General features: G+C 41.8%; 1 protein-coding gene across 1 annotated transcript in view; it reads left to right on the top strand.

The window, feature by feature from the left end:
- Window positions 1–9506: 9506 nt before the first annotated feature.
- The window catches only part of SLC3A1 (solute carrier family 3 member 1), a 36704-nt gene continuing 26349 nt past the window's right edge, over window positions 9507–19861 (top strand). The window contains exons 1-3 of the mRNA XM_047782162.1: window positions 9507–10136; window positions 13360–13539; window positions 13649–13803. Of these exons, the coding sequence (XP_047638118.1) occupies window positions 9716–10136; window positions 13360–13539; window positions 13649–13803 (756 nt within the window). The 5' untranslated portion in view covers window positions 9507–9715. The remainder of the gene's footprint in view (window positions 10137–13359; window positions 13540–13648; window positions 13804–19861) is intronic.

Below are 19861 nucleotides of genomic sequence, written 5' to 3'. Positions count from 1 at the left end.
TAATCTATAGTGATAGAAAGTAGATCACTGGTTGCCTGGGGATGCGGGTAGGCAGTGGGGGTGAGGAGGTGTGGGGAGGGGTGGGAAAGAGAGTGTGGAGGGGGAGGAGGACACTTGTAGGTGATGGACTTGTGCATTATTTTGAATTGTGATGGTTTCAAGGGTGTATACACATGTTAAAAGTTATCAAATTGTATACTTTATTTAGTTTGGTTTTGTTTGTTTGTTTTGCTTTTTAGGGCCGCACTGGCAGCAATGGAAGTTCTCAGGCTAGGGGTTGAATCACAGCTGCAGCTGCCAGCCTGTGCCACAGCCACAGCCCAGCAATGCCAGATCCGAGCTGCGTCTGTGACCTATGCCACAGCTCTGGCCAGTGCCAGATCCTTAACCCACTGAACAGGGCCAGGGATCGAACCCATATCCTCATGGATAATAGTCGGATTCATTATCACTGAGCCACAACGGGAACTCCTGTTTATTTATTTAGGCCACAACCACGACATGCCAGGGCCTGGGCTGGGGTGGAACCTGAGCAGTAAACAGAGCCACAGTAGTGACAACGCTGGGTCCTTAACCTGCTGAGCCACCAGGGAACTCTGCAAATTGTATAAATTAGAGTGCAGTCTATTGTATATCAGTTATTGCTCAGTAACTTTGTTCTTTAAAGATCAAAGCCAATGACAGTTTGGCTGACCTGGGCTAGACTCCACCGGTCCTGGCTGGGCTTGCTCAAGCGCTTGTAGTCAGTTGGCTGGCTCCCTGGGACCAGGCTAATCTAGAGAACGCAGGATGGGACAAGTCCATACACCCTCTCTCATCACCCACATCCTGCAGCAGAACCAGCCTGGGTATAAGATCATGGTGATGGCAGTGGCCTAGAGGAGGAACTTTTTTTTTTTTTTTAATTTATTATGATTATTTTTTCCTTTTCCAAAAATTATTATGATTATTTTTTCCTTTTCCAAAAATTATTATGGTTTGTTATGGGATAGTGAGTGTACTTCCTGTGCTATTCAATATGACCTTGTTTATTCATCCTAAATATAGTAGTTTGTATTTGCTAATCCCAAACTCCCAGTCCATCTCCATCCGTCTCCCACCTCTCCTCATCCTTGGCAGTCACATCTGTTCTCTATGTGAGTTGGTTTCTACTTCATAGATAGGTTCATTTGGGTCATATTTTAGATTCCACATGTAAATGATATCATATGGTATTTGCCTTTCTCTCTTTCTCTCTTTTCTTTCTTTTTCTTTTTTTTTTTTTGTCTTTTTATGACTGCACCCATGGCATATGAAAGTTCCCAGGCTAGGGGTAGAATCAGAGCTGTAGCTGCAGCACCTGCACCACAGCTTACTGCAACGCCAGATCCTTAACCCACTGAGTGAGGCCAGGAATCAAACCCACGTCCTTATGGATACTCGTTGGGTTCATTACCGCTGAGCCACAGTGGGAACTCCCTTGTCTTTCTGATTACTTCACATATGATAATAAGTATGATAATCTCTAGGTCCACCCATGGTGCTGCAAATGACATTATTTCATTCTGTTTATGGGTGAATAATATTCCACTGCATATATGTATCCCATCTTTACCCATCTGTCGATATACATTCAGGTTGTTTGCAAGTTTTGGAACCATTTCCAACTATTGTAAATAGTGCTGCTATGAACACAGGGGTGCATTTTCTCAAATTACAGTTTTGTCCAGATATATGCCCAGGAGTAGGATTGCTGGATCATTCAGCAATTCTATTTTTAGTTTTTTGAGGAACCTCCATACTGTTCTCTATAGTGGATGTACCAATGTATATTCCCATCAACAGTGTAGGAGGTTCCCTTTTCTAGAAGAGTAGGAGTTTTTAAGGTTTTTTTTTTTTTTTTTTTTGTCTTTTTGCTATTTCTTTGGGCTGCTCCCACGGCATATGGAGGTTCCCAGGCTAGGGGTCGAATCGGAACTGTAGCCCCTGGCCTACGCCAGAGCCACAGCAACGCGGGATCCGAGCCGTGTCTGCAACCTACACCACAGCTCACGGCAACGCCGGATCCTTAACCCACTGAGCAAGGGCAGGGACCGAACCCACAACCTCCTCATGGTTCCTAGTCGGATTCGTTAACCACTGTGCCAGGACGGGAACTCCTAAGTTTCTTTTTGTGTCAAATTTCTTACTGCCCATTTGGCCATAGCAAACCATATGTCCAAGTCCAGACACAGTGTGTTAGGGGACTAAGGAATGATGGGCCATTATCATGATGGGATGCAGGAATACAAGGATGCCCCATCTTAACAATGTTTTAATTTATATTTCTTAATTCTATCAGGAAGGTTACTTTATTCAATGAAGGTTATTTCATGTGATCTTAATTTCTTACGTATAATTTGCAATCCCTTTTAATCTCTCTCTCCCGTTTTTTTTTTTTTTTTTTTTGCTTTTTATGGCAACACCCACAGCATATGGAAGTTCCCAGGCTAGGGGTCGAATCCGAAGTGCATCTGCTGGCCTTTGCCATATCTATAGCAAGGCCAGATCCAAGCTGTGTCTGTGACCCACGCCACAGCTCATGGCAACAATGGATCCTTAACCCACTGAACAAGGCCAGGGACAGAAACCGCATCTTCATGGTTACTAGTTGGGTATGTTACCACTGACCCACAACCGGAATTCCCCTTTTAATTTCTTATTGAATGTAATTTAGATAGTTATTTCATATGTTTGCATTAATTCTTTAGATATAGATATAATAAGGTTTTATTGTGATGTCTGTCACATTTTCATGTTCCATTAAGATTTCTTTTGCTATTTGTTATAGTTAGCTATAAATACATTTTAAAATAGTTTAACTTTCAGCAGAAACATGTTTAGTTCTTTTCCTTTGATTTCAATGGTGATATAAGTTGAACTTTACTCTCTAGCTGGGATAAATCTATGTTGGTATTTCCTTCCAATTAAAATTGTTTTGAAAAGAGTTCCCCTGTGGCACAGTAGGTTAAGGACCCAGTGTTTGTCACTGCAGTGGCTTGGGTTGCTGCTATGGTGCAGGTTTGATTCCTGGCCCAGGAATTTCAACATGCCACACTGGGTGTGACCAAAAACAACCAACCAACCAACCAACAAAAAGCCTGTTTGTAAAAACATTGCACTCTAGACTACATTTATAATGTTGACCCCAGAACCAAATTAAACTTTACAGCTGAGGTAACAGAGGCTTAGAGAATATTTTGTCTAAGATCAAGCAGAGAGCAAGTGGTGGAGGCAGGCTTGCATCTCACTTCCTTTGACTTAAAATTTCACCCATGAAATTGTATCAAGGTAAGGATGTTTGGGAGTTCCTGGTGGCTCAGCAGGTTAAGGATCTGGCATTGTCATTGCCGTGGCACAGTTGGATACCTGGCTGGGGAACTTTCAAATGCCGCAGGTGCGGTCAGGAAAAAAAAAGAAGATAATGTTTGGCTCAGTGATAAAAATCTACATTTTTGTGCAGAATGTACTTTCTTTTTTCTTTGTCCTCCCCTTCCCCTCTTCCTCCTTTCCCTCCTCCTCCCTCTTCTCCTAACCCTTTTACTTCATCATGGGATTACATCTATACATCTTTAAGTAAATATTCTTTTATTCATTTAATAATGCACCAGGTACGAGCTAGATGCTAGGAACTTAAAGATGACTGTGAAGCAGATCCTACCCTTAGCTTACAGAGGCTTTAAACAGGTAAATGCAAATATGGGAAATCCTTCTATTTAAAATGTTTACTAAACTGACATGTTATATGCTTCAAGTTACCTTGGTGGGTTTGCTGCTGAGTGAAAGTCTTTATGAGTAAATGGCTTTAAAATTCATTTAATGGAAGTTTCTGCTGTGGGCCCAGGACCAGTAGTGGGTTAATGACTCATCTTCTCTCTGGGGTGGTGTCGATTTGATCCATAGTGGGTTAAGGATCCAGTGGCAGGTGCGGCTGAAAAAAAAAAAAATGAAAAGAATAAAATTCACTTAATGAATTTTAATGTATAGAGATTTAAAAGATAGATAAAAATAATACAAAAATACTTTTTTCATTGCTTACTGCTTTCAGTATTTTTGTTTCTTTGTTAAGTTGCAGGATGTTTCTGGGTCCTGTGATATCCTCCATTGTTCTGTTATCTGTTTTCTAGGTATTTTCTTCTTCTTTGCTTAATGACTGATTATGTAACTCACTTGGGATTTGAATTTACTGAGGGAGTTTATCTTCACTATCTCTGATTCTTTGTTCTGATTATCTGAGTTAGTTCTTACAGCTTCCTTCGTGTTCTTTTTCCTTATTCATGGTTAGAAATGTTACCAGGCAATGTGTCTGCTTCCTACGGTCAATATTTCCTTCTAAGTCTCCTGGAAAGTAAGTAATACTGACACCCTGTACTCGCTTAGAATTCTTAACTTTTTGACTCTCTTCTCCAAATTACCAACTTCCTCTTCCAGTGTTTCTATACTTGTTCATTGAATCCTTGTTTTCTTTCTGCTTATTGAAGTTTGCTTTGTTTCTCTTTAGTTCAGATCTGAGTATGGGATATTTATGAATTTTGCGTGGCTGATGCTGGGAGGAGGCACCTTAGCTGATCTCTACCAGCTGACTGGTAGGCTCCAAATGCGAGGCTCTTTATTTTTTTCCAATGGAAGATTACTACATATTTATTATAGAAAAATCCAAAAAAGTTTAAAGAACAAAATGAATATCACCCATATCTTAGAACTCAGAGATTAATCACTCTAAATATATTTTCTAATAGGACTTCATAAATATACATGAAATTTATTTTATCCTGCATTTTTCCCACTCAACACAATAATGTGGGACTTCTTTCATGTCATCAAAAATCTTTAAAAATATGCTCAATGACTAATATTCTCTAACATGGATGTATGATAATTTATTTAGCTAGTCTTGTGTCATTGAAAATTTTGGTTGTTTCTATTTTTTTTTTTCCTGCACCCGGGCATGTGGAAGTTCCCCTGGCCAGGGGTCGTACCCATGCCACAGCAATAACCAGAGACACAGCAGTGACAACACCAGGTCCTTTGCCTGCTGAGCGAGCCACGAGAGAACTCCCTCTGATATTTTTAATTATAAATAACACTGTAGTTAATAAGCCTTGTTATCTATAAATTTTTGTCCCTGTCCTGGACTGTTTTCTTAAGGTAGAGTTTTGGATGTGGAATTGCTCAGTTAAAGAATATGAATATTTTCTCTCCTCTCTTTATTTCAAAAGTCATAAGTATTGAGGACAAATAACTCGGGGTAAAGTGAAAAGTAAATGTCCCAGGATTATCATCCTCATTCTTTCACTCTCAGTCTCCAGGCAACCACTAGCTGAAATTTAATGCATGCATAAATGTGTGTGCTATTTTTTCCCATGTAATTCTGATTATATTATACATATTCTCTATATCAAATTGTCTAACATCACTTACTAACTAATCTTTCTTTTCCTCACTGATTTCTTTATTTTTCACATTCTAAATTCTCTTCCCTATAGGGAATAAGGGTCTATTTTTGATGACTCCAAACTATTCAATTGATCTTTTGAACTATCCCTATTTATTTATTTATTTATTTATTTATTTATTTATTTTCATAGCTGCATCCATGGCTTATGGAGGTTCCCGGCCAGGGGTTGAATCTGAGCCACAGCTGCAACCTACAGCCCAGCCGTGGCAATGCCGGATCCTTTTACCCACTGCATCAGGCGGAGGATGGAGCAGCAGCCTGAGATGCTGCAGTTGGTTTCTTAACCCTCTGAGCCACAAATAGTTCAGGAACTCTGAACTATTTCTCTTTAGGATGGACTCTTTTTCATTTTTCTTGAGGTTTTTATTTTAAAATCTGATTTAGCCTCATTTATTATTCTGAAGATGTTAAAACTCATGATACATATTGCCAAATTATTTTCCATAATTATTACATCAATTTACACTGGATCCTTGCTAGTACTATTATCTTTTAGAAGTTCTTTGCTGATGTGATTGAAGATGCTTATTTATTTCTCTAACATTAGTGAGTTGATTGGTGTGAAATGTATGTTTACATTTTGATATTATGAAATTTCATATGTGTGTACATAGTGTCTAACAATATGTACACACTTTAATGTTAAAAACGCAAGTTCTTTGCCATATTTATTACCAACATATTTCCCGGTTTCTCAAATGCTCTTCAATTAGTATGTTTTATGATATAATAAACTCAGAAATTTTATTCAGTCAATTCAAGCAATTTTCTTTGGTAATTGCTTTTATTGTTTAAAAAAAAAAATCCTCTCACCAAAGACCAGATAATTATTCCAGATTGTTTTTCAATAGATTCTAGTTTGCATTTTCTGGAAGTTCAAAGTATTTTTGTCATTACTTTTACTTTAAATGAAATGGGGAAAAGTCAAAATGGAATATTTCTGTCATGAAAGTATATTGATTGTTATGATGTGGAGTTTTCTTTGCATTTGTATGAATAAATACTTAGAACTTAAGGACATAATTAGAAGTTATTTTTATAACTTAAAATTATTTTTAAACTATAGGTATTTTTGCATATTGTTTTTTCCCAAATAGTGAGTACATTTCAAGAATTATCTTCTGAAAAAAAAAAAAAATGGACTTCCCATGTGGCTCACAACATAACTACTCGGCGTTGCTTCTACAGTGGCTGTGGCTCGACCCCTAGCCTGGGAACCTCCATGTGCCGCAGGTGCGCCACTTGTTTAAAAAAAAAAAAAAAAAAAAAAGAATTATCTTCTGTTGTGAAAATTACCATTATACGTTGGAGAGAGAAAGCAATTTGAAGATATAAAAGTTAAAGTCCTTTAAGTTTTTAAAAAATATACAAAATATGCATAATAATAATGAGATGCCACTTATTGGATGCATTCAATGAGCTAGGTATTGGGATTTATACATTTTTGTTTGTTTATTTTGTCTTTTTCTAGGGCCGCATCCGAGGCATATGGAGGTTCCCAGGCTAGGGGTCTAACGAGCTGTAGCTACCAGCCTATGCCACAGCTACAGCAACTTGGGATCCGAACCACAGCTCACAGCAATGCCAGATCCCCAACCCACTGAGCGAGGCCAAGGATCGAACCCGCAACCTCATGGTTCCTAGTCGGATTTGTTAACCACTGAGCCACAATGGGGACTCCTGGATTTATATTTTTTAAAAATAATTTGTCCAAAATCAAATAGCTCATTCTTCTGTGCCAATTGCTGCTCCTAAGCCACTCTACAAAATAACAGTAATATTAGAAATTCATATAACTTTCCTTATTTAAAAGAAAAAATTCTTATTTGATCAAATGAGTCATAGATTTGTTTATTATATGTGTCACTAATTAAACAGAAGCCATGACTCATCACATTCCCTTAAGGCTTTCATAGTCTTAGGAACGCACACCTACTTTAATGTAGTTTCCTCAGGGTTGCAAATCTGTACTTCATACTTGTCAAATATTAAACAACTCTTTTAGTGCTTGTATTAAGAATGGTTTACCTATAATAAAGCACTTGAACTTGCTAGACATGGAATTCCCCATTCTGCCACCCTCACTTTGGAAAGGGCTTCCAAGAATGGATAGTCATTTCCTTTTCTGAAAATCAGTAACAAGACTGAAGGCAGGAATTCCCATTGTGGCTCAGCAGAAACAAATCTAACTAGAATCCATGAGGATGCAGGTTTGATCCCTGGCCTCGCTCAGTGAGTCAAGAATCCGGTGTTGCTGTGAGCTGTGGTGTAGGTCTCAGATGCGGCTCGGGTCTTGCGTTGCTATGGCGCTGTGGTGTGGGAGGGCAGCTACAGCTCAGATTGGACCCCTAGCCTGGGAACCTCCAAATGCTTTTTAGGGTGAGGCCCTAAAAAGACCAAAAAAAAAAAAAAAGGAAAGAAAGAAAAAAAAGACTGAAGGCAGCTGGGGTCAAACTGAACATGCAGATAGATATTGATCGGGTTGGTTTGAACTGAGATAGAATAAAATAGCTTCAGTAACAAAGGTGGTGTTGTTTTCTGTCTCCAGATCCTCTTGCTTTTGCATTTGTAGGAAGAGACCTTCAAAACAAAAAGTAAAGAAAAGGCTGTTTTCACTTGGAAAATTTGGTGTTTCTTTTTTGCACAACCAGCTAAAAAAAAAAAAAATAAGCGTTATTTGTCGTAATGTACGTAACATAAAATTTATCACTTTAAGAATCTCTAAGTGGGAGTTACTGTTGTGGCGCAGTGGAACGAATCTGACTAGCATCCATGAGGACTTAGGTTCGAACTGTGGCCTCGCTCAGTGGGTTAAGGATCCGGCATTGCCGTGAGCTGTGGTGTAGGTTGCAGACATGGCTCAGATTCTACGTTGCTGTGGCTGTGGTGTAGGCTGGTGGCTTATAGTTCCAATTCAACCCCTAGTCTGGGAACCTCCATATGCCATGGGTGCAGTCCTAAAAAGATAAATAAAATAAAATAATATAATAAAATAAAAAGAATCTATAAGTGTACAATTAAGTGGCATATAGTGCATTTACATTGGTGTGCAACCACCTCCAGAACTTTTTTCCTCATCCCAAATGGACTTTGTACTCATTAAATAAGAACTCCCCACTCACCCTCTCCCCTCCTTCCGACTCCTGGTAACTACCCTTCTGCTCTCTGTCTCTATGAATTTGTCTAGGTCCCTCATATAAGGGGACTCAGACATACCTGTCCTTTTGTGTCTGGCTTCCTTGGTATAATGTATTCAAGGTTCATTCATACTGTAGCACGTGTCAGAATTTCATTCCTTTTTTTATATGGCACATTTTTTTGCCCTTTCATCCATTGTTGGACACTTGGCTTGTTTCTACCTTTTTCTTTTACTCCCCCCCCCCTTTTAAGACTGCACCTGAGGCATATGGAAGTTCCCGGACTAGAGGTCACATCAGAGCTGCAGCTGGGGGGCCTACCCCACAGCCACTACAGCACGGGATCCCAGCCCTTTCGACCTACACCACAGATCACTGCAATGTCAGATCCTTAATCCACTGAGCCAGGGATCAAACCTGCACCCTCATGGATACTAGTGGGGTTCTTAACCCACTGAACCACAATGGGAACTACTTGTTTCTACCTTTTGGCTCTCGTGAATAATGCTGCTGTGAACATCTGTGTACTCAATCAAGTAACGTCTTAAATTTCTTTCTTTCTTTTGTCTTTTTAGGGCCTTACCAGGGGCATATGGAGGTTCCCAGGCTAGGGGTCCAATTGGAGCTGTAGCCTCCAGCCTACACCACAGCCACGCAGGATCGGAGCTGCATCTGCAACCTACACCACAGCTCACTGCAACACCAGATCCTTAACCCACTGAACAAGGCCAGGGATCAAACCTGCATCCTCATGGATACTAATCGTGTGCATTAACTGGTGAGCCACGATGGGAACTCCAACATCTTAAATTTCAATGGCACCCTACCCCCTCTTCCCATCTCCCCTCCTTTATGCCCCCCAACCCCCGTCCCAGCCCAGATGGGAATCCATCTGTATTGTGAGTGTAGCAACATCACAGGTGTAAAGAGAATTTTTTTAAACCTCCTTCTTCTTTACCCTTTATTCCTTGGCTGGACTTTGTCCAGCCAGGCTTATTTATAAACCACACAACGCTCATTAACATGACCAAGTATTTCAGCAAGTTCCCTCCTCACCTTTGTTACTGCAGGAAGGTGCTCTGCTGGGATAAGATTGTGAGACATGGCTGAGGACAAAAGCAAGAGAGGCTCCATTGGAATGAGTCTGAAGGGCGGCCAGACAAACAATGGGTTTGTCCAAAATGAAGACATCCTGGAGAGAGACCCAGACCCAGAGGACCGGCCGCAGCACAATGCCGTGGACATGCTTGGCCCCGGGGATCCGGACTTGAAGGATATCCGGCCCTACGCGGGGATGCCCAAGGAGGTGCTGTTCCAGTTCTCAGGCCAGGCACGCTACCGGGTGCCCCGGGAAGTCCTCTTCTGGCTCACAGTGGCTTCTGTGCTTGCCCTCATCGCAGCCACCATCTCCATCATCGCCATCTCTCCAAAGTGCCTGGACTGGTGGCAGGCAGGGCCAATGTACCAGATCTACCCAAGGTCTTTCAAGGACAGCGACAAAGACGGGAACGGAGATCTGAAAGGTGCATGTCTTGAAACTTTTGGGCGGGGCCGGAAGGAGGTTGCTTTAGGGCTCTTCCAGTCTTGGAAAACGAATCATGCCTGGGTTGTGGGGTAAGCACATTCCATCCAGTATGACTGGTCATGTTTCTCCTTGTTTATGATATTTTAAAAAGCCACTCTGCAGAACCCAGCAATCTTTCCCATATGATGAAAGGTCACTTGCTGGGGCCCTTTGAGCCCCAAAGAGGTGTTCTGTTTATTGTCCACTATGGACCCATGCGTAGTTGGTCAGTTCTAATTTCTTATGTGGGCAAGTTTTCTCCTGAAATGTGCCCTGTTTCTGTGCACTTTAGGGTAGGTTATCTCGGAGTGACTAGAATTCTTTTCCCCGTGTGTGCAGTGGCTAGCTTGACAATCTGGTGGAGAGTTTCTTATTAGGGAACAAAGCGTAAAATGCTATTTTAGGAAAAGATTGAATGATGTCTTTAAAAAGCCTGAGTCTTTAAAGCTTAAATCCTGAGGAATGAAGGAAAGAAAAAAAGGCATAGAGCAGGTTGGTCATTACTTAAATTAAGGATTATTTCAAACAACATCTGTATTAATCAAAAAAAGTTTTAAAAAAGTTTTTTACAGTTATGCTAATAATTTTCTAGTGTGTTATGTGTAGAACATCCTTACAATTTATTGCTCAAACAAGGACGGAGACCAAACACAAGAACTGTCCCTGGCAGATTGGTTGATGTGGTTATCCTAGTTAAGGGCAACAATAAGAAACAAATAAACTAATAACTTTTGGTAATGATACTTGGTTTGAAGAAGACAAAACAATGATTTAATAGAGTGTGGGAGGTGGAAATGAACATAATTGACCTTTAACATGTTACAAATCCTTGGAGTTCCCGTCGTGGCTCAGTGGTTAACGAATCCGACTAGGAACCATGAGGTTGCGGGTTCGGTCCCTGCCCTTGCTCAGTGGGTTAACGATCCGGCGTTGCCGTGAGCTGTGGTGTAGGTTGCAGACGCGGCTCGCATCCCGAGTTGCTGTGGCTCTGGCGTAGGCTGGTGGCTACAGCTCCGATTCAACCCCGAGCCTGGGAACCTCCATATGCCGCAGGAGCGGCCCAAAGAAATAGCAAAAAGCCAAAAAGCCAAAAAAAAAAAGTTACAAATCCTCTCTTGAAATCAACTTTCCTTAATAACTATTAAGAAGAGGCTCTTCTTTTTCACACTCCTGTCATTTTCTCTCTCTTTTAAAAATCATCCTGTATCTTAACTGAGATATTATCTGTCCTTCAAGATGCAGTTCAAACCCACTTCCTTCTTTAATCTTTAACCTCCCTATCAGAGGGTGCGCCCCCCCCCTCCTTAGAGTTCCTATGGTGCTTCGGATTGTGTTTGTGGCACCCCTGATGCTGTTTAGCTTGATAGCATATCTTATCTGGGTGACTTTCCTTCTAACCCCCAACCTCCTCCCTACCGCCCCCACCCCGCGTGGTCCTAGCACCTGCTGCTTCTTGCCAAGTAAGTGCTTGGGCAAGTGAAAGATACACACCCCCACTTCCCGGCCCTGCTTGTGTTTTCTCCTTCTAGATATACCTCAAATTCCTGTGCCCAGGGCGGCTTCTAATCACCTCTCACAGTTGTCACTTCCAGTAACTTGTCCTTGAAGGACTGGCTGATTCCTGTGATCAGTAGGTATTTTTCCATGAGGTTGAGGGGGATTTGTTGTGATCCTTCGAAGAAATCATTTCAGGTTTCAGTCTGGTTTTGGCGGTTACCTTCTTCCCCTGGAGTGTGGGCCTGGGATCCTATGTTTACTTTGTATCTGTTCAGCCTCCCTGTTTTTATCATCCTGTTCCTTGGTACCTGTTCTTGATATAAGGTATGGCTATTCTGACTTAAATCAAAATTCTTTTGTTACCTGTTAACGCTCTGTGATGCTCACAGCCCCCCACAAGTGGGAACTGAGGTATAACGCAGGCAAAAATAAGCAGCCTGTTATGGGGAAGAGCCCCCAGGTCAGGGGACTTTGTGCTTTGGCCTCAGTGACCTCTGATAGGCTCCGGTTGTAGGAAGCCGCATAGAATTCCACAGAAAGTTAGGGAGACTGAACGAGAAACTCACCTCTGACTCCGCATTTAGGACCTTGAACTGGAAACAAAAGCCCCACATTATTTCCTGATTATCCTAAGAGGTCCCAAGTACAAAGAGTTTCATTCCTCTATTTCTTCTCAGCCAAGTCTAGAATTCTCTTTTGTATAAATTCACGGCTTCTGCACTGGCCGAAGGAAATAGAATGTGAACACAGAGGTACTGGTCAGTTGTCTAGGAGCCACATTTAAAAAGTATAAGAGGAGTTCCCTGGTGGTACAGTGGGTTAAGGATCCAGCATTGTCATTGCTGTGGTTTGAGTCACTGTTGTGAGGGTTTGATCCCTGACCCTGGAACTTCCCAGTGGCCTGGGCATGGCCAAAATAAAATAAAATAAAAAGTAAAAGAGAAACAAGTAAAATTAATGTTAATAATATACTTTGTTTAATCCAACATATCCACTGTATCATTTTAATATATAATCAATATAAAAATATGAATGAGCTATTTTACTTTCTTTTCTTTTCATATTAGATCTTCCAAGTCTGATGCAAGTGCTTGATAGTCACGTGTGGCAAGTGTCTTCACACTGTCCAGCAGCCTAGAGATGTGATCATCAGGGGTCCTGTACGATTCTTCTTTGTACCTTGATACTTAGTCCAGCATCTGGCCTGGATTAGGTGTTCGAAAACCATGCATAAGATGAATTAACAATACTGTAGTCTTGGTTTTAAATGTAAAATACGAACAAGCCACAGACGTTTTTAAAATGTTATGCATTGATGTTAAAGGTCAAAGGTTATTGCTAGAAGACGAATTTGCCGTTGTTTGTAGAACTAGTTCGCTCTTTGAATTTCCCCCAGATTCAACACAATTCCAAATATTTCTGTCTTGATCTAAAAACTTCCATCTTGGGCCTATTGCTTTTGTTTTTATTTTTATTTTATTTTATTTTACTTTTGGCCACACCAGAGGCATGTGAAAGATTCCAGGCCAGGGATCAAACCAGCGCCACAGCAGCGACCTGAGCCATGGCAGTGACAACGCTGGATCCTTAACCCAGGAATTCTGTATTCCTTTTATTTTTAATCCTTTAACTCAAAAAAACCCCAAACTTTATTTATTTTTCATGGCTTTGACTTTTTCCTTCAGGTATTCAAGATAAGCTGGATTACCTCACAACTTTAAATATAAAAACTGTTTGGATTACTTCATTTTATAAGTCATCCCTTAAAGATTTCCGGTATGGTGTTGAAGATTTCCGAGAAATAGATCCCATTTTTGGAACAATGAAAGATTTTGAGAATCTGGTTGCAGCCATACATGATAAAGGTAAATTGGATGGAAGGTGGGTGGGATGAGTTGAGAAAAACGTTTTTCTATCTGTTATATTATTCTCATATAATCTTGTCCTAACATTTGAAATATTTTCACTCATTAGGCTTGAAATTAATAATTGATTTCATACCAAACCACACCAGTGATAAACATGCTTGGTTTCAATTGAGTCGGACCCGGACAGGGAAATATACTGATTATTATATCTGGCATGACTGTACCCAGGAAGATGGTATAACTATACCACCCAACAACTGGGTAAGTACCGACGTGCTTGATTTACAGAAGGAAAATGGGCAGATCTGCAGTGTTGAAACTGGTCATTTATAAGTCTCCCCTCCTTTTTTGGGCCACACCCACAGCATGTGAGGGTTCCAGGGTCAGGGATCGAACCTGTGCCACACCCGTTAATGCCCACCCTTAACCCACTGAGCCACCGGGGAACTCCTATAAAGTCCTTTTAAAGGAAAAAACTGATAGGTTAATTTTATGGGAAGAAGAACAAGTTCCCCAAAGAAAGAGAAATAAAGTCTGAAGCCTGGTAATTGTATATAGAGATTTGGATTTTTCCCTTTGTTGTAGAGCCTGATGTGTTCTAGCAAATTAAAGCCTATACTTTCTGTTAGCCTCCCTTTCTTTTACTTCCAACTCTGTCCAACTTAGACTCCGGGTCCTATTAGTTCAGTAACTGTCTTGCTATTCTCCAGACCCCTTGCCTTTCTGACTTTTTACTCCTCTGTCTGACAAAATACTAGCCATAAATGAACCCAACCATCCGTTTTCTCTTTGCCTGAACCTTAGTACTTGAGCCTCTGGACACATTCATTGTCCTTGACTGAAGTGAGGCATCCAGTCTTTTGGGGAATTTTACTAAATCCAACTCATCCACATGCCCTCTCTCCTCTTCAGACATCCCACCTGCCTTCTCCCCATCTTTTCATTCTTGGCAGTAAATTCCACTTTGAAGAGAGAATAGAAGCTGTCATATCAGCCTGCTGCCATTTCCAGCTCCTTTCTAGTCACTTCTTTTGCAGCAGAGGCCATGTCGCTCCTGTTTGTGTTACCAGATTTACAGATAAAAATCCAGGGAGCCCAGTGAAATCTGAATTTTAAATAAAACGATCTAATTTTTTAGTGGAAAATATTGCATGGGACCTACCTCTACTAAAAAAGTATTCATTGGCGTTACCTTTGTGGCTCAGCAGGCTACGAACCCAACTAGTAACCATGAGGATGTGGGTTCAGTCCCTGGCCTTGCTCGGTGGGTTAAGGATCCCACATTGCCATGAGCTGTGGTGTAGGTCGCAGACGAGGCTCAGATCTCGAGGTGCTATGGCTGTGGTGTAGGCTGGCGGCTACAGCTCTGATTCGACCCCTAGCCTGGAAGCTCCCATATGCTGCAGGAAAGGCCCTAAAAAGCAAAAAAAAAAAAAAAAAGTTTCATTGTTTCCATGAGATTCAGATTTAACTGAGTGTCCTGAGTTTTATCTGGAGATTCTACTCCTGGCCCAGGCCAGTTCCTCTGCCCACTCTAGTTCACCTTCTTTCCTCCTTTCTGCAGAGCTTTTATTTATTTATTATTTGTTTGTTTGTTTGTTTAGCCCTTTGGAGCCGCACCCATGGCATATGGAGGTTCCCAGGCTAGGGGTCTTATCAGAGCTACAGCTGCCGGCCTACACCACAGCCACAGTAACATGGGATCCGAGCAGCATCTGCAACCTACACTACAGCTCATGGCAACACTGGATCCCCAACCTACTGAGCGAGGCCAGGGATCGAACTCACAACCTCACGATCACTAGTGAGATTCGTTTCCGCTGTGCCACAACAGCAACTTCTCTTTTTCTTTTTTGAAAGTATATTTAATTTACAATGTTTCGTCTGCAGAGCTTTTTACTCTGGCTCATCTCTTCCGACTCCAGTGCCTCCTCCTCTTTCCTTGACCTCCCTAAACATTTAAAGAGGCTGACTCCTGGGCATCAACTTTTAGGTGACCTGAAGGCACTCAGAGGACATGTGGTAAAGCCAACTGTGCGATCTTCTCCCCCAAACTCCAGTGGCACTAACATGCAGCCTGGTGAACAGGCCGTTAGCAAGTCCTGGCAGTTTCACATCCCGAATTTTTCTCCAGTCCACCACTTTTTAAAATGATAATGACATTAGCAAACATTTGCTAAATGCTTACTGTATGCCAGGGTCAGTGCTGAGAGTTTTATATTCATTAATTCATTTAATTCCCCCACAATCCTAAGAGTTACGCTTTAATTCTTGTTTTGCACGTGAACAGACTGAGGCAGAAAAAAAGTTAAATGTTTTGCCCTGCTTCACATGGCTAATAGATGGAAGGGCTAAGGACTGGATTTGGTTACTCCATCAGCATGGTCTGTTTTTTGTTTGTATGTTTGTTTGTTTTTTATCTTTTTGCCTTTTCTAGGGCCGCACCTGCAGCATATGGAGGTTCCCAGGCTAGGCGTCTAATCAGAGCTGTAGCTGCCGGCCTGCGCCAGAGCCACAGCAACGCAGTATCCGAGCTGTGTCTGCGACCTACACCACAGCTCACGGCAACGCCGGATCCTTAACCCACTGAGCAAGGCCAGGGACCGAACCCGCAACCTCATGGTTCCTAGTCGGATTCGTTAACCACTGCGCCATGATGGGAACTCCTGTGTTTTTTTTTTTTTTTTTTTTTAATGGCTCCATCTGCAGCAGATGGAAGTTCTCAGGCTAGGAGTCAAATCAGAACCATGCTGAGGCCTCAGCCGCAGCTCGTGGCCATGCCAAATCCATAACCCACTGAGCGAGGTCAGGGGTTGAACCTGTATCCTCACAGAGACAATGTCAGGTCCTTAACCTGCTGAGCCACAATGCAAACTCATGCACAGTCTGTTTTTACACTTTGCCACCCATATTTCAAACCCCACCATCTCTTGCCCGTAGGCTGTAACAGCTGAATCTTTGGCAAGTAGATTTTCCATCTTTCTACCCACTCCACTGTAGCCAAGGTTGTGTGTCTTTTTTTAAAGGTGATAGTTAATGCATACAAAAGTATGTATAACATATTATAGAAATATAAATACCTCCATACTACCGTGAAAAGGGGAGCGCTATTGAGAACAAGTAACAAAGTGGATGAATCTCAGAATAACTATGCAGAGTGAAAGGAGCCAGACAAAAGATATTTTTTACTACTTTACATGAAATTCTAGAAAATTCATCTATTGTGACAGAAAACAGATTAGTTGTTGTTTAGGAATGGGGGGAGACAGGGAGGGAGGAGAGTGGGATTAGGAATTACAAAGGCTGGATATGTTCATAATTTTCACCATGGTGAGAGGTTCATGTGAATATATATATGCCAAACTGATCCAATTGTACACTTTAAATATGTGCATTTTATTTCGGTTATGCTTAGATAAAACTTTAAAAGTATGTACTATGTATCCAAGTTAAGGAAAATAATAGTAGAGTGAGCATCGATGAGCCCAAGGAAGAACTTGCAATCAGCCACACTGCTGAATGCACCTGAGGGCTCCTCCCTGTCATGTCCCCAGGCCTCCTCGGAGAGGTAACCACTGACCTTGAATTGGGGGTTTTCCATGTCCTTGCTTTTTATTTTGCCTTACTACACATGTACATATTAAAAAAAAAAAAAGTATTTAGTTCCTCTTTGTGTGTGTGTGTGTGTGTGTGTAAGAGCCACACTTGCAGCATATGGAAGTTCCCAGGCTAGGGGTCGGGATTGGAGCTACAGCTGCCAGCCTATGCCACAGCCACACAACAAGGGATCCAAGCTAAGTCTGCAACCTTCATCACAGCTCACGGCAATGCCACATCCTTAATTCACTGAGCAGGGCCAGGGATCGAACTCGCATCCTCGATACTAGTTGGATTCGTTTCCACTCAGCCACTGCAGGAACTCCCTTAGTTTCTCCTGTTTTGAACATTATGAGCAAGCATCATGCTACCTGTAGTCTTCTGCAACTGGATTTTTTTAACTTATTTTTAAAATATGCATTCATGTTGTTTCTGGTAGCTGTGGTCCATGCATTTTCACAGTTGTATGATAGTCTATTTTGTGAATAGTCCATGATTTACTTTATTCATTCCTCTGCTGATGGGCAGTTGGGCTATTACTATTACTAACAGTGTTTCCAGTGTGTTCACTATTACTAACAATGTTTTAAAAATTCTCGGGGAGATGGAGTTCCCTTCATGGCTCAGCAGGTTAAGAACCCAACATGGTGGGAGTTCCCATTGTGGTGCAGTGGAAACCAATCTGACTAGTATCCATGAGGATGCAGGTTCGATCCCTGGCCTTGTACATTGGGTGGGGGATCTGGCATTGTCGTGAGCTGTGGTGTAGGTCGCAGATGTGGCTCAGATCTGGCCTTGCTGTGGTTGTGTGTAGGCCAGCAGCTGCAGCTCTAATTTGGGAGCTTCCAAATGTCATGGATGTGGGCCTAAAAAAAACAAAACCCAAAAACCCAATATAGCGTCTGTGAGGATGCAGGTTCAATCCCTGGCCCTTCTCAATGGGTTAAGGATCTTGTGTTGCTGAAAGCTGTGGCGTAGGTCACAGCTGCAGCTCAGATCCAGTGTCTCCATAGCTATGGCATAGGCCCCAGATGCAGTTCCAGTTCAGTGCCTAGCCCAGGAACTTCCATATGCCACAGGTGCAGTTGTGTAAAGAAAAAAAATAAAATTCCCAGGAGTTCCCTGGTGGTCTAGCGGTTAGGATTCAGGGCTTTCAGTTTCAGATTCAGTCCCTGAGATACCACTTCAAGCTCTGCATGCCGTGGCCAATAAATAAATAAAAATTCTCATTAATCTATTTCTGCTGGGGCACGTGGACAAGAGTTTCTTTAAGGAAAATGGCTAGGAGTGAAATTGCTGGGTACAGGATCCTGCATGCTCAGCGCTACAAGATAATGTCAAATCGATGATCAAAGTGGTTATGCCAATTTATATTCCCTCCAACAGTATGAAAAATACATACTCTCAGAGTTTCCATTGTGGTTCAGTGATAACGAACCTGACTAGTATCCAAGAGGATTCAAGTTCGATGCCTGGCCCTGCTCAGTGGATTAAGGATCTGGCGTTGCCCTGAGCTGGGGTACAAGTAGCAGACGTGACTTGGATCCCACTGTGGCTGTGGCTGTGGCTGGCAACTGCAGTTCTGATTTGACCCCTAGCCTGGGAACTCCATATGCCGAAGGTGCAGCCCTAAAAAGACAAAAAAAAAAAAAAAAGACAGAGATAAAGAAAAATACATACCCTCATTAATTGCTGGTACTGCCAGATTTTGTAATTTTTACCAGGTGAACATAAATTGGTATCACGTTAAGCTATTAATTTTACATTTATCTAATTGCTAATGATTACTTATCAAATTACTAATTATTAATGTAGTCATTACCTAATGACTTAAGATGTTTATTGTTTTTTCATCCATTTATTTCCCGGAATTTCCATTTCTGGGAAACACCTGTTTATGGTTTCTTTCCCCAATTTTTTGTTGAAGTCTTTGTCCCTTTGTAGCAGATTCATGGAGTATTTTTGTAGTCTGCATACTGATCTTTTCTTGATTATGTATATGCCATACAAATCTTACCCTGGTTTGTATCCAGGTGGACATTGAAGTGAGCTGCTTCCTGCAAAGACAGCATCTACTACTTAGCTTTGGCCAGTTGTTGCCATGGAAATGAGGACCCAGTGTGACTAGGACTTCCAACTAAAAAGAAAATATTTAGGAGTTCCCATTGTGGCGTAGCAGAAATGAATCCGACTAGTATCCATGAGGTTGCAGGTTCAATCCCTGGCCTCACTCAGTGGGTTAAGGACCTGGCATTGCCGTGAGCTGTGGTGTAGGTCGCAGATGCGGCTTGGATCCCGGGTAGCTGTGGCTGTGGTGTAGGCTGACAACTGCAGCTCTGATTCGACCCTTAACCTGGGAACTTCCATGTGCCATGAGTGCAGCCCTAAACAGCAAAAAGCAAAAGAAAATACTTATGCAAAATCCGGGTAAAGTCTTTAAATGTTGTCCAGATGTTCTCTTTAGCATGAAATGAACAAATGATCCAAGACAGAGCCCTGAGGAACCTTCACGTAAGGTACCTCGGGGAGACTGAGAAGGAGTGATGAGAGATCTAGGAGGGCACCCAGGAAAGTCACATCACAGAGGCACGGATGCGAGCGTTACTAGAAGGAGGAGAGCAGCACCAGTGTCAAGCACTGCTGGGTCCCAGCACTTGAAGTTGCTAGATTTCTTTTATTCCTGAGGACTAGAGGAATTTTGTGTTTGTTTGTTTTTTTAAAT

The sequence above is a fragment of the Phacochoerus africanus genome, chromosome 5, assembly GCF_016906955.1.
Source record: "Phacochoerus africanus isolate WHEZ1 chromosome 5, ROS_Pafr_v1, whole genome shotgun sequence".
NCBI lineage: Eukaryota > Metazoa > Chordata > Mammalia > Artiodactyla > Suidae > Phacochoerus > Phacochoerus africanus.
Note: the sequence above shows the minus strand (reverse complement) of the source record. Positions and strands in the feature narration are given on the sequence as shown.